The following is a 13,646-nucleotide window of genomic DNA, read 5'->3' on the forward strand; positions in this document are numbered from 1 at the left end:
TGACTTCTCCTTTCTTTCAGAGGGGAAGTCCCTGAAGGATGAAGACATTCTTCAGAACTTGCCAGTGGGCACCACAGCAACACTGTATTTCCGGGATCTGGGAGCACAGATCAGCTGGGTGACTGTGAGTGTGTTTCTTCTCTCCTTAAAAGAACTCCCACCTGCCCATTCTCTTGTTTTCTTACCCTTCCTCATCCTGCTCTCTCCCTTTCAGGTCTTCCTTACTGAATATGCCGGGCCCCTTCTAATCTACTTGCTCTTTTACTTCCGGGTGCCTTTCATTTATGGTCATAAGTATGACTTCACCTCCAGCAAATACTCTGTTGTACAGTAAGTATTACAGGCCAAGGGAGGCATTTTGTGGTTTACATTAAGCCAGCACTGTGGTACTGCCCACTAACACAATTGGTCCAAATGCCCTTTCAACCATCAAGCTCACTGGGTGACTTTGGGGCCAGTGATGTGTCTCTCAGTCTAACCCACCTCACAGAGTGGTTGTGATGATAAAAAAGAACTATGTTTTTACCCTCTGAGCTCCTTGGAGGAAGAGTGGATATAAATGCAAAACATCAATGAAACAGAACAATCTATTCTTCTACCTCTGTGTTGAATTGGCTTCTTTCCCCCTTCTTCTCACGTTGTCCTTTGAGGATGGAAACTCTTCAACTTTAAAATCTTCTGAGATTTCCTGTGCCAGGAACAATACTTAAGAGCAGGTAGAAAACAACATGGCATACTGAACTCTCTGTGGCTGTTAGTCTGATTGGAGCATTGCAGTGCTGTGTGGCTTCCCCACACCTTGGTTCTTGTGGCAAGCCTTTCAGTTAATGCTGCAGGGCCTCTTCTGAGGGCAGTTGTCCTGGCCTGCTGGTTAAACCCCCTGCACCTAGTTAAAGAAGCCTGCAGCAAAGGTCTCCAAGCAGTCCTCCTGATTAAGAGAAGCCCAAAATATGGAGAGGTCAAAGAAAGGCTTCGGGAAGACTTGAGGAAAGCTGACTGTAGGTCATTTCTATGCCCCTGGTAGATCATATTGTTAAAGGAATCTCCAGTTCTGCCCGCTTCCTCTCTTTTCCTTTCCAGCCTAGCCTGCATTTGCCACTCTTTCCACTACATCAAGCGGCTCCTGGAGACCCTCTTCGTCCACAGGTTCTCCCATGGAACAATGCCCTTGCGTAATATCTTCAAGGTGAGCAATGCTGGGGCTGAGCCCAAAGGAGGGTTAGGGTCGGCAAAGATAAGCAATGTGCGGGCTGTTGAGGAGAGCCCTCAAAAGCCCCTGCGTGTAATGTTTAAGCAGCAAAGAGCATTTGGACATCTGCATGGAAATTAGAAGGAACTGGGCTTGATCTCTTTCCAGGCCACAACATTGGCATGATTGTGATGACATAAGGGAGCCATTTCTTAAAGCATTAATTTCTGATTCTTTCTCCAGAACTGCACCTACTATTGGGGCTTTGCTGCCTGGATGGCATACTACATCAACCATCCTTTGTATACGCCTCCAGGTAAGTGGACTCCGCAGGCAGCTGAGGAAAGAAGGGGAAGCAAGGATCTCGGTTGTCCCTGCTGGACAAAGAGCCCAAGCAGCCTATAAGAAGCTGACTATTAATGACTTATTAATTGTTCTTCATTTGTGATTTACTGGAAGAGTTCCGGGAGGGAGCCTCCAAATGTGTTCCCATGACTAGTGTTTGCTCTGGCACAGTCGACAGTGTGCTCTGCACTCTGTTTAGTGAACAGCTAATCAATCAACTCGCACCTCACAGGAGTATGACCATGGTTATGTGTATTTTGAAAATTCAGCAGAATCCCAGTCCACCCCCGCCCCCAAAGGTTTTGTGTTTTAGGGATGTGGATGAACCTCAGTCCATGTGCTGGTTTGGCACAGAGGGGAGTGGAGAGAGGGTTCTTTCTAAAAAAGGAGAGCAGGCCCTTACCAGCTCTCCACCACCACCACATGCGCTCCTAAAGCCTCCTTATGGCAGAAAAAGCAAGAGTGTGCAAGTTTGTTTTTATTTACAGAATGTATGTACAGAAAAGAGGGTTCTGTGAGTATAGGGTTCACACAATCCATGTGTGCTCCATCCAAGAAATAGGTCTGTATTTCATCCACTACCACCCTCTTGTAGGTTCCACAGAGTAAATGCTTGCATATGAGAGAGTTGCTCTCTTCCAGTTTGCCTGAAGGAAATTATTCCAAGACTTGGATTAATCTTGGACATCTTTATAGGCAAGCATTGGCTAGATGAGTTATCTCCCCTTGGATGTAACCCTTCTGGACTTTCTGCATAGAAATCTAGTTTGATCTCATTTCCTTGAGCTGCCTGAAACCAATAGCCCCTGTAATTTTTAAACACGTTGCTACACGTCCGACTGTTAATGAGAAGGTTTAACAGCTCTATGACTTTTTCTTACAAACATTTGGAGAGTGACAACTGATCCCTTTCACTTAATCATTGTTTGTTTTGTTTCTTGTGGGGTAAATATATTTCTTTTTGTCAACCTTTTCATTGTATAATTTATCATCCCGATCATGTTATCTGATTGGTAGAGATAATGAGAGAAAGAAGGCCTACAGTGATCAAGTGAGAAGACTTGCAGCTTTTCTCTCTCTCTCCCCCCCAGCTCCCGCCATCTGAATTCAAATTCCATCACACACAACTTCATACACAGAGTTATGGGCCTGCTGTCAGCTCTCATTCCAGAAAAGTCTCTGGGTTCTGCTGTCACTGCAGAATTTATTGCTTATAGGAGAACATACTAGCTGTTCTTAGTATCACAGTTCCCCTAACCTCTATGCTAATTTATTTATTTTCTTTCTTTCTTTCTTTCTTCCTTTCTTTCTTTCTTTCTTTCTTCCTTTCTTTCTTTCTTTCTTTCTTTCTTTCTTTCTTTCTTTCTTTCTTTCTTTCTTTCTTTCTTTCTTTCTTTCCCTTCAGCATATGGACATGAACAAGTGAAACTGGCACTCATCATATTCCTGGTAAGAACCCTTGAAGGCAGGTGTGTGTAGGTGTGTTGTAGAAAAGGGGACAGAACTATTGTAACAGCAGGATGGTCTTCAAGATATGCAGTTTAGTGGGGACTGTGGGTAGAAATGGGGTAAAAGCTTATTCATGCAGAAGCAAATGTGTAATACAGAGGAATCTGTCATGCAGAAATGCATCTGAACTACTGCTAGAGCTGCCTGTTTGTGATGTGAGACTAGGTTCTAAGCAGATTGGTGTCTTTCTGTGCAGTAGTGCAGGGTCTTGCACAAAAAGTAATGATTCTTCTAAGTAAGAGAAGGCTGGTGCTGCCTTGTAGAGCTGTATACTGGGGGTAGAAAGAATTGTCATTGAGTGAGTGGGTCTGAATTAAGACTACATAAGGCTGATTCAGACATCACACGGAACCACAGTTAAATCTTGGTTCCATGCCACGTGCCTGATTCTTGGGAACATATGCTCCCCCTTCCCCTGCCCATATGAGCCTCAGAAGAATTCTAGTTCCGTCTGTGGTTTAAAAACAAATGAAGGTAGGCTATTATGTCCAACTGAATAGTCTTGATTTATTCTGCCCAGCCTCCTTGAAATAAGCAGCTGAATCCAAGATTTGAAATCTTTTTTTATTTCAAGCAAGTTCAAATCTAAACCAAGATCAGTCTGCCTGGACATCAGAGCCAATCTTATTAACCGCAATTGGAAGTAGAATTTTTTGGTGGCTCATGTAAGCAGGGGAGGGGGAAGCGTGTTATCTGAAGATTGGGAATGTTGTGTGGAACCAAGATTTAACTGTGGTCTTGTGTGATAGATGAACCATCCATAAAGACGATATAGTATCTGCTGTGGAAAGGCACAGCAAGGTCAGGATCAAGGTTGTGAAAGTCAACGCACCCAGTGGTGACTTTAAAGTGGAGCCTGGGAACAAAGGCCCTGGCTGCTAAAGAGAGAAAACTGTTCTCTTCCCAGGAATGTGCTGTATGTTTTGTTTTTACTTTTAATTTTTATTGTTTTTTCAAGCCCCCTCCTGCTTCTTAAAACATTAACTGGCATCCCTTATTGTGGCATCATACAAAGACAAATATAAAACCAGAAAATGCCAGAACAAAATAAAGGGGTGAATAGAACTAGAGTTGGTAGAGATTTCTATATCAAGTTACAGATCACTTACATCTGTCTTGCTGTAGAAAAATTCATCAAATGCCAGGATGTATAAAGTAAGTAGATAGACATTTTAGAGAGTCTGTTTGGGTTTTTGGGTTTTCAGTTTGTCAGATCTGCTTTTGTTTGTTTTTACAAACAAACAGAAACTATATTTGGGGTTAAATACAGGTTTTTAGTTGGCTTGAAATTTGCTGCCTCCTCCTTGTAGCAACTAGCAACTGCTGTGATTTGTAGCAACTTCAGTAGCTACAACTGTAGCAACTTCTGTGATTTGACCCTTGCCTTCCTGGTGCCTGGCTCCAGACCCTCTTTTAGGGCTAGGGTTCAGCTTTGAAATATATGCGAAGTAATAAGTGTAGCTGTGATCATATAGTGCGAAGGAGATCAGACATCATTGAGAACAGGATCTTTCCTGTCCAGGTTTACGTCTTTTCAAGTTACATAGTTCCTAAGTTTTGCAAACATTTCTGCATGCCTAGTCAGGACCATATATAGGCTTAGGAAGATTTCTATGCTGTAAAAGCTCAGTACATTACCATTGCTTTGTGTTTCCCCCTCCCCATTACAGTTCTGTCAACTTGGAAATTTCTCGATTCATATTGCTCTGCGGAACTTGCGCCCTGCTGGTGAGTAGAGTGTAGGCAGGGCCATGCGGTGAGTGCGTGCCTTCCAGGACAAAAATGGAAGCACAGACAAACAGCATTAGAGCCTACTAGCTGCTGTCTTTCAAGGTGATCAGACTGAAGAGAGATGGCAAGAGGTGCTTTCAGGCCACAGCTGCCTGAATCTCAGTGTATTTTCTCTTTTGACTGCCTTCAGGCTAAGGGAAAGTACTTCTTGAGGTTTGAGAAGGCCTGACAATGCTTTTGCTAGATAACTCAGATTCTACATAAATGTATCCTGTTTTCATACATTGGTGGGGTAAGCAGAATCTAGGTCTCTCCTTTTGGACTGAGGAGGGGGAGGGGAAAGCAAAGATATTTGAGTAAGAGAAAGTAGGACTAGGTGTGATAAAGAGGCTAGGGTGCAAACAGGGATGGAGGAGCAACCAAGAGAAATGAGGGGATATGTGGAGCCACTATAGAATCACCCGGATCTTCTTTCGTTTCCGTGACTGTATAAGAAGTACTCTTCTCTCCCCCCCATCCTCCTCCCCCCACAAACAATTTTTTTTGCTTAATTATGGAGGCTATAAATGCTCATGTTTTTCAGCGCTGATGCTTTCTGTAGTCCCACTGTGTTTTTGTAGCAGGAGACCTTATACTGAAAACATCTGATAACTCCTGTCTCTGATGATCTCCCTGTAGATTGTTAGATACAAGTTTCCATAACAAGCAGCCAGAATGTGTCTTGATGGGCTCACCAAATAAAATAAACTGTAGTCCCCCAGTGTCTAGGGTCCATATTTGTTGTGAAATACGTAGCTGAAATGCAGGCGCTCATGCGGGGATGTCTGGAGATAACTCGGGCTGTGATGCAATTGAGAATGGTAGTAGCACTTTCTCCTGGAGCAGCCTATGAGGAGAAAGCAGCCTTATGTCCCTGATGAGTAGGTTGGTTCCACCCAAGAACTTCTAGCACACCAGGAATGGCAGACAGACTCTAGATAAAATAACACCATTTGGAGCAAGGGTATGCATGATTCTCCATCTCTCCTTCATTCCTTACAGGCTCCAAGGCCAGGAAGATTCCATATCCTACCAAGAACCCCTTCACGTGGCTATTCTTGCTGGTCTCCTGCCCTAATTATACTTATGAGGTGAGAATGGGATAGAGCCCTACAGCAAATTAGGAAGATGCCTTGCCTGGCACCCACATAACTTATTCTGTACTTCTTCACATGAAGCATATGGCTGGAATAGCAGTTGCTATGTTCAGGCAAGCAGCCAGACTGCAAAGCTTTTCCTCTTTACTTGTTTGCAAACTGAATGAAGAGTTTTGAGCTTCACTCTGTAGCTATGTGCCCTGTCTGCATAGCTCCTGGTGATTCGGTTTAGATCTTGCACCTAAAATCCAAGTATTTGAGTCTTAATACATGCTTGACAGTTGTAATGTAAAATGAATTTGGGCAATTAGCAGAGTCCCCTTTGCATATCAGATGGGTGGAGGAACTGTGCTTTACTTTTGGCCAAGTTGTGAGGTTCCTTAATCTAGCTCCATCAGATGTACTTTGAGCACTTACTGAACTTGAACGTCCTTTCCAAATTCCCTAAAGCATCACTCCCTTGCGCTGGGATCAACACTGAGTAGGGTAGAACTGCCCACTATGGAATCTTCAGGCCCATTTTTTAAACTCTGGCTGCTCTCATCCCATGAGCCCTGGTATCTCCCTCTGGGTTGACCCATTAACCCTTGAGCTACCAATAGGAGCAACAGAGGAGCTGGGCGAGGGTGAGGGTGAGGGTGAGGGTGAGGGTGAGGGTGAGGGTGTGTGTGTGTGTGTGTGTGTGTGTGTGTGTGTGTTGGGGGGTGGCCATCTGCCCCACTCCGGGGCTCTGCCTTCATTTTGTAAATTCAAGAGGATCTTTGGTGCTTGGTTCTACTGCTCCCTCTCCCTTCTTGCAACTGTGAACAGCATCCAAAGAGGCTACTGCAGGTATGGCTGATGCCCTCTTTGGAGGCTTCTATCTTTGTCCTGCCTGTCACAGTCCTGAACTGGTGCTTTTCTTCTCTTCCAGGTGGGATCCTGGATTGGCTTTGCTATTATGACTCAGTGCCTTCCAGGTAAGCTTTGCCCTGGATTTAACAAAGATGTTGTGTTATGTGCAATAACAGTATAATATCTCTTCTTCTCCTAGCCCTTCCCCATTAAACTGTTAGAATTGCCCTTCTCTTTCCAGCTGGCTGAATGGAGTCTGTGAGTTCTTAAAGCAGCATAGATAACTTGTCACTTTTCAGTATAGAAGGACAGCGAGTTAAGATGACAGAACCTTGAAATTGTGGCTTTCACCTCTTAATAAGCTCAATTCTTTTTCTCAGATGGAGGCAGAACCCTAGAGTTCTGACTCTTCCTCCCTCACCTCTTTCTTTGCCTTCCTTGTTTCCTGAGGGTTTGACAGAGCTAGGGGTGTTCTGATGACCCATTATTTGCTGTGTCAAGTGTGACAGCACTGGATAAAATGCTATTGTATCACTTACTTAGAGAATAATGCCAAGACTTGGTCTCTTCAGTGTTCTGCAACCATACATCCCTGGGTATCCATCTCCACCTTGGGATTTTTAATGAAAGGTGGTATAGAAATGTAAAATAAGTAAATGCTGTAACTCCTGTTTTCCCAGACAAATTTGCCTGTTCTCTAAGAAGTGTTCCTCGTTATTATGCTGTGTCTGGCTCTTGCTTGTTTCGGTCTTTTATGTTGTGTTAACACATTTATATACTGCCTGTAACCAGGTCTCAAGGCAGTTTACAACTGATTAACTGATGATGACTGCTAGAGACAGAGTGGGTGTCTTGCATCTACTCAAGAGTCTAGTTTTTCAAGTCTGATCAGCATGTGATGGTGTCTCTCTGCATTAGGCATTGTGATTAACTTGTCTCTCTGATTGTGGTGCTGTTCTGGCTGTCCAGAACAGGATCACACTTGAAAACTTGTTGTGAAAGAATGGAGACATAAGCTGATTACAGGGCAAGTAGGGAGCCAAAAACTCTGCAGAAGATAGAGCACCTGCCCCATTGCATGTCATGAGCTGATGGAAGCTGCTTGGAGAAATGTTAAGTGTTGGACTCCATGGGCTAGATGGGGCTGTGGAGAGGTTGGATCACAGGCAAAAACACACTGAACTGTGAGCAGAGTCCATTCTATGGCAGCTTATCTCTCATAGGCTTGTATGAAGATGGAACAAGTCTCTCGACCCAAAGGTGTCCTTGTCTAGCTGTTGGAACACCTTGTCAAAATCCCAGGCATTTATAGGGTGGTGGACTTGTGGTCTAGCTGCAGTGTACCCTCGGCACAATCTCTCTCTGCTGCAGTTTCCCATTGGTCATAGCTGCTAGTATATTAATTTCCTTTTATCTGATGTTAAAGAGTTATCTGTATGAACCCTTGTTCAAGTACAACTGTCTCTTCTCTGCCCACAGTGGCTCTGTTCTCCCTGGTTGGCTTCATCCAAATGACCATCTGGGCAAAAGGAAAGCATCGAAGTTACCTGAAAGAGTTCCGGGATTACCCACCCCTGCGTTCGCCCATTGTCCCCTTCCTGCTCTGAGCTGTGGAGGCAGTTGCCTCTTGGTCTGGGCTGATAACAGTTCTATTTTGTGTCTGGTTTCTTTTTTTTTTTAACCCTTGTGTGCAGCTGTTGTTGGAGTCTACAATGGAGTTTTCTCTTGCTGTCTGCACTGTGATTCGAGGGAAGCTGTGGGGATTTCTTGTTTCTGTTCATTTCTGGGACCCCCACAGCTTCTGAGTTCTCATCCCATTCCAGAGCCTTTCTGAGCTTGGGATCTAGCCACCTACCTTCCCCCACTTAGCATCATAAAACCAAAAGCTGCAGTAGAGAACAAAGGTCCAAAGGGAACAATCTTATTTTTGCAGAGAATGAAGAACTGAAGCAGCTGCTGGGCCCTGAAGTCTGCAAGAGAAGGTGCCAAAGCCTGAACTTAGGCAGCTGGAGCCTGGCTCAGCGCTCCAGTATAGGTGCTCAGGGGAGCAGCCCCCACCCCCATTCATAAGTAGAACTTTATAAGGGCTGTCTGCCGCCTTGCTCAGCTTTGTGCATCTTCTCCATGATTAACTAGTGTGCTCTTTAATGCCGGAAGTGGGTGTGGTATGCAAAGTCCTAAGTGGCACCTCTCTTTCTAGAAAGCTTCCATATACATGTACCCACCACAAGGCCCTGCCTTCATATCTCATGCAGTGTGGCCTTGTGTACCCTGTGACCTGGCTCACAAGCAGACAGAACAGCAACTCGTCCAAGGCCGACTCCGGTCATGAAATTTGTATCACATAGAGCAGGCATTGAAGTGCAGAGCTGTGGCAAGGGAGGTGGGAGCGTTGAGAACTCTGAGCTATAGAAGCAGAGGGGGCAAAACCAGTTGTGAACTGGGGGTAACTGCAGCATGCCAAGGGTTGCTTCAGCACTACCCAAAGTGCAAGCCGATCCCGTTTGTCTTAAGGACAAATGCTTCAATTTACCTAGGGAATTCTGATTAGTGCTGGGCTGCCTTGTCCTCCCACTTCACCTGCTAAGCAGAAGCTGCATTTTAACCTTGCTCCGCTATAGGGGATGGTGGCTGCAGAGCAGGACAGACCTTGGCCAGCTGGAACCCGAGGCCACTGAAGGGAGGTCTGAAAAACACTTTCTACACAAGCTGCAATCTGTGCTGTTGACAGTAGCCTCATGTATTTTATCTGAATTCCACTTGCCAGGCTAGAGTCTCAGGCCTCTTTTGCCTAAAAGTGTCCCTTCCTTACAAATGATAATCAGGACTAGGACTGAAATTTTGTAAGGGGACGCTACAGCTGCACTGAGAAGCTCTAGCAAAAAGAATTGCTTTTGAACAAGGCTTACAGTTATATGTAGTCACTAGAAAGGAGACAAATATCTCTAGTTCTGCTGTAGGAGAAAATTCAGTGTTACAAAATTGGGGCCTCAGCATTTGTCAGTCTCCTTGAGAGGGATTTGCTTCTCTCTTCTTGTTTGTCTTAATTTCATTATGGTTGTAACCCTCTCTATGCTTACTTGGGCATAAGCCCCACTGAGGTCAGTGAGGCTTACTTCTAAGTAAACATGGATTGGATCAGGTTGAAAGTTTGCAATAGTCTTAGATTTATGCTGCATGTGTGCAGTAAGATACAGGAAACCTGCTAGGCTCCATGGCAGCTGTTAAAATGAGCCAACTGACATGCTGTGTTCTGTTTCATGTGGAACTGTCTTCCCTCTCAGAACTACACCAATAAAAGTAATCCAACCACTGGACAGTGTGTGTTTCTAAGCAGATCAGTATGGGAAATAAATGGGGCAAGTTGGAAGAAGGACTTTCCTCAAGTAGGGGAGAGCTGCTTTCAGAGAAGCCTCAAAAAGGAAGATGAGACCTGTACTTCATGTCTGATTATCCATTCAGAAATGGGCAAGATGCTAAAAAGCAGAAGTTTGCCAAGAAATTGTGATTGTGTTCCTCTTCAAACTTTGTTGAATTGTAGCAAAGTTAGAGGATTTGAAACTACAGAACATTTTTCAAAGATATCTTCTGCTGCACTACTCAAACATTACCATCAGCAGTTCAAGAGAAGAACTGCTTTACTGGATCAGATGCACGTGGAAGCTCAAACAGGGCGGGAGAGTGATGAGTTCTCAAAGTGGTTCATATACCTGTTTCAGTGTATGCAATATACTAGTAAGCAGTATATTTAGTAAAAATAGTAAGAAATGCTAGAATAAGGCATCGGTGTTTGAAAGAACAAGGTGAGTAGGATCCAAGCACCCTAGAGGCAAAGGATTTTATGAGAGGGACAAGCTCAGACTCCACATTCCCTCTAATTTCTAAGCCAGCTGGAAGAAGCCACTTTCATATTTTGAAGCTCTCTCCTGCAATTAAAAGCTACCAAACTGCTTTTTGAGCAAGAAGCTTAGAATTCTAATTAGGCCTACACTAGAAGCCAGACTGCAGATGCTTTCTGCAGCAGGTTCCAGTACCTAGAGGCTTGTATAGTTTGTTTAAGATAGCCTTCCTTTTCCCACTAAGGGAGAAGTCTCCTGGCAGCTGTAGCTTTAGTCAAATGGCTACAAAGCCAGAGAAAACAGTTTCCCAAACAAAATATGAATATTTTAAGCAGGATTTAACAGGCTTCATATAGTATTGGTGCCACCAAGTCTAGCTTCTCTGGCCAGAACCTACCACCTCTTTAGGGTTCACACCCTGCCCTAAAGCTACCTGCTCCCTTTGAGCCCTGCCCAATTACCACCTCTTACCACTTGGGGGGGTGCAGCAGTTCATGATTATATTATAGAATACAAAACTCAACAACAGCTGCCATCAGCCAGACCAAAATGGACTGAAAACTCAGTGCCAATTTGAGTGAGGAAGAGTATAGGTTAAGCATGAGCTGCATGTGTTAGTACTTTGTTTTCCCTTTATCACTTTTAACTTGTCAGTACTTTCAGTAACCCACAGATTATCATCCAATCCAGAGCACTCATTTTGAGCCTAGCTGTCTGATCTGTTTCCTTCCTAGAACTAGAATTGCAAGCTTTCACACCTTTCAAAGTTAGAGAGTCTTTTCCAGCACCTAATTCCAGCCCCATCCATTTTATCTCATGAACTGCAGAGTGATCACTCCAGACCCAAGTACAGTATAAGATCTTTATTTTCAACATAAAGATACAGATAATTTCACAAGCTTCTTGGGCAAGGAGCCAGGACGGGCACACTGAAATCAGTTAGGATGCTGCTGCTGCTGCTGCTGCTCTTTCTTTTTGTTCAATACGCTTCTTCCTAGCCAACAAGCGCCGCTCCCGTTCAAACTCCTTCATGCGCATGACATAACTAAGGGAGAGTACACAGGTGAGGTCAGTCAAGAGCAAGTGTCTTCCCCGTAAACCAGCCATTTTATCACTTCCTATCACCACATTCCACCATTTCCAGGCAGCAGGATTCAGTTCAGCTGATAATTGTTTGAAAGTCACTTCACTTGTAATCACCTATGCTGGAAATAGACGTGTAGATAACCACTTTATGTTCCTTTCCCTAATCACCTGCAGATAGGGGCTCAATGAGACATCCTACTTTTGTTTCACTTAAAATGCCAGGAAATAATGCTATCTGAAACATACACAGAGGGCATTCTTACACAGCTTGCAGGTGTGAACAAAACCTTGCAAAGAGTGCCAACAAGTTCTGCCAACTGATCCAATGTCTCTTTCTCAACAGGAGAGAAGCTCAAAAGTCAATCAAGGCTCACTCAGCATTAAGAACTGGTCATCATAATAGGGCTTTTTCTTCTCACCCCATGTTAGTTGTGCCAAGCCTTACTGAATCATCCTGCTGTGAGGGAGTTGCAGTTCTTTGGATATTAAAAGAGTGTGTTTAGCAGGCAGTTTCCAGACTATCTTCAGAGCCAGTTTGGGACAGTATCTGAACTACAGCTAATTTAGGGGCTGAGTTAAATAGGGAGAATGTAGGGAGGAAAAAGCAAGAAGGTGGGGTCCCCACTTACTCCAGATGCTCACAGTAATCCCAGTCATGACGCTCATGTTTGCATGCAAAGATATTGGGAAAGTTGTCACGTCTGCACTTCATCAACTTCATGAAATAATGGGCACAATAATCCCGCAGCTCCACTGGAACCTGGGCATCATTCATCTGCTGCTGGGTTGCTATCATCACTATAGGAAAAGGAAAAGTGAGGTCAGGAGCTAGTTAAAAGCTCTTCATCAACAATCGTTTGTCACCTCCGATCTGCTCATGCTAAGGAAAGCAATGGCCTAGAAAATGCCCTTTGGGAAAGTTCAGTTTGCAAACGAGAAACTGATCTGTCCTATTCAAGTGAAGATGCCAGTTTAAAACAGAGCATTCCAGTATAATAGGGTTTTGGATAGCAAGTTCCAACTTGAACAACAGTAGGCCTGGGCCTGGAGCTGAATGCCTAAATTTAATTTTGGACCGTGCCAGCTGCATTATTTCCATCTTCTGTAAACAACATATGTTCACTTCTGCATCATGGCTCCATTACTGACAACTGTGATGCACTTTCCCCATAGTGAGATATAGAATAGCCAAAACAAAGCTTTAAAGAGACAAGCTCCAAGAAGAATGCCTGACGAGAAGCCTCCATCCTGCCGAAGTGTGGGGTTAAGAGATATCACACTCCCTATAAGCAGTATTACTAGGATACATCTCCAAATGCCTTGAGCTAACGCTTAACGAGAGGAAGCCCACCGTGCAGAGTCCTCCCCGTCCAGTTTGCGGGCAAGGTGAAACCAACAACCTGCATCAGCACCACCGGTGGGGTGGGATAGGATGTCAGGCACTCACCCTGTACAGGCTCGGGGTGGGGAAGAGGGGAGATACCCGCGTCAGCCACGGTGTGTCACTATCTGCTACAGGGCAGCCTTTTGGATGGGTCTCTGAGATCCAGAGAAGGTGCCAGAGAAAACACCGGCGGGCGGACCGGATCCGAACCACGCCGTCCTCCTGGTCCTGGGGTGGGGTCGAGTCCCTTGGGGAGGTCTGGGGGGCGTGGCCAAGGCTCGCAGGAGGAGGAGAGGCGGCAAGGCAGAGCCAAGCCCCGCTGGGTGACCTTCCTCCTCCTCCTCCTCCTGCCTCCCGCTCGGTGCAGCTCACCCCGTTCCTTGCGCTCGGGAAAGCCATACGAGGGATCGAAGGTCGGCATGTTCAGCGGGTCGGGTTCCACTTCCGCATCCCAAAGATACCGGCGAGCCAGATGCGCCCCCATGGCTGGAGCCGACGCAGCCTTTCTGACCCTGTAGTCGCTCCTATTTTTCTCCTCCTCAGCCCCCGGCCCGGAACCGGAAGGGGTAGTCTTGGTCCGAGGTCATCATAGA

At 45.1% G+C, this 13,646-nt stretch overlaps 2 protein-coding genes across 4 annotated transcripts in view; one reads left to right on the plus strand and one right to left on the minus strand.

Annotated features, from left to right (window-relative positions):
* Positions 1-10,061, plus strand: part of TECR (trans-2,3-enoyl-CoA reductase) — a 54,107-nt gene extending 44,046 nt beyond the window's left edge. For all 3 annotated transcript variants that reach the window (XM_053297313.1, XM_053297312.1, XM_053297311.1), the window contains 9 exons: positions 21-124; positions 215-330; positions 1,081-1,186; positions 1,433-1,505; positions 2,940-2,983; positions 4,714-4,771; positions 5,816-5,904; positions 6,824-6,869; positions 8,224-10,061. In XM_053297313.1, the coding sequence (XP_053153288.1) occupies positions 21-124; positions 215-330; positions 1,081-1,186; positions 1,433-1,505; positions 2,940-2,983; positions 4,714-4,771; positions 5,816-5,904; positions 6,824-6,869; positions 8,224-8,351 (764 nt within the window). In that variant the 3' untranslated portion in view covers positions 8,352-10,061. The remainder of the gene's footprint in view (positions 1-20; positions 125-214; positions 331-1,080; positions 1,187-1,432; positions 1,506-2,939; positions 2,984-4,713; positions 4,772-5,815; positions 5,905-6,823; positions 6,870-8,223) is intronic.
* Positions 10,062-11,431: 1,370 nt separating this feature from the next.
* NDUFB7 (NADH:ubiquinone oxidoreductase subunit B7) lies at positions 11,432-13,634 on the minus strand. The gene is made up of 3 exons (XM_053303655.1): positions 13,426-13,634; positions 12,299-12,467; positions 11,432-11,628 (listed from the first exon to the last, which is right to left on the minus strand). The coding sequence occupies exons 1-3, from the start codon at positions 13,535-13,537 to the stop codon at positions 11,523-11,525; spliced, it is 387 nt and encodes a 128-aa protein (XP_053159630.1). The 5' UTR covers positions 13,538-13,634; the 3' UTR covers positions 11,432-11,522.
* Positions 13,635-13,646: the final 12 nt, after the last annotated feature.

This window comes from Hemicordylus capensis, chromosome 2 (genome assembly GCF_027244095.1).
Source record: "Hemicordylus capensis ecotype Gifberg chromosome 2, rHemCap1.1.pri, whole genome shotgun sequence".
NCBI lineage: Eukaryota > Metazoa > Chordata > Lepidosauria > Squamata > Cordylidae > Hemicordylus > Hemicordylus capensis.

Coding starts and splice junctions, on each gene's coding strand:
- NDUFB7 (XM_053303655.1), bottom strand. CDS start 13,537: ATGGGGGCGCATCTGGCTCGCCGGTATCTTTGGGATGCGGAAGTGGAA. Junction 12,468..13,425: donor TCCCGAGCGCAAGGAACGGG/GTGAGCTGCACC, acceptor CTTTTCCTATAG/TGATGATAGCAACCCAGCAG. Junction 11,629..12,298: donor GATTACTGTGAGCATCTGGA/GTAAGTGGGGAC, acceptor ACTCTCCCTTAG/TTATGTCATGCGCATGAAGG.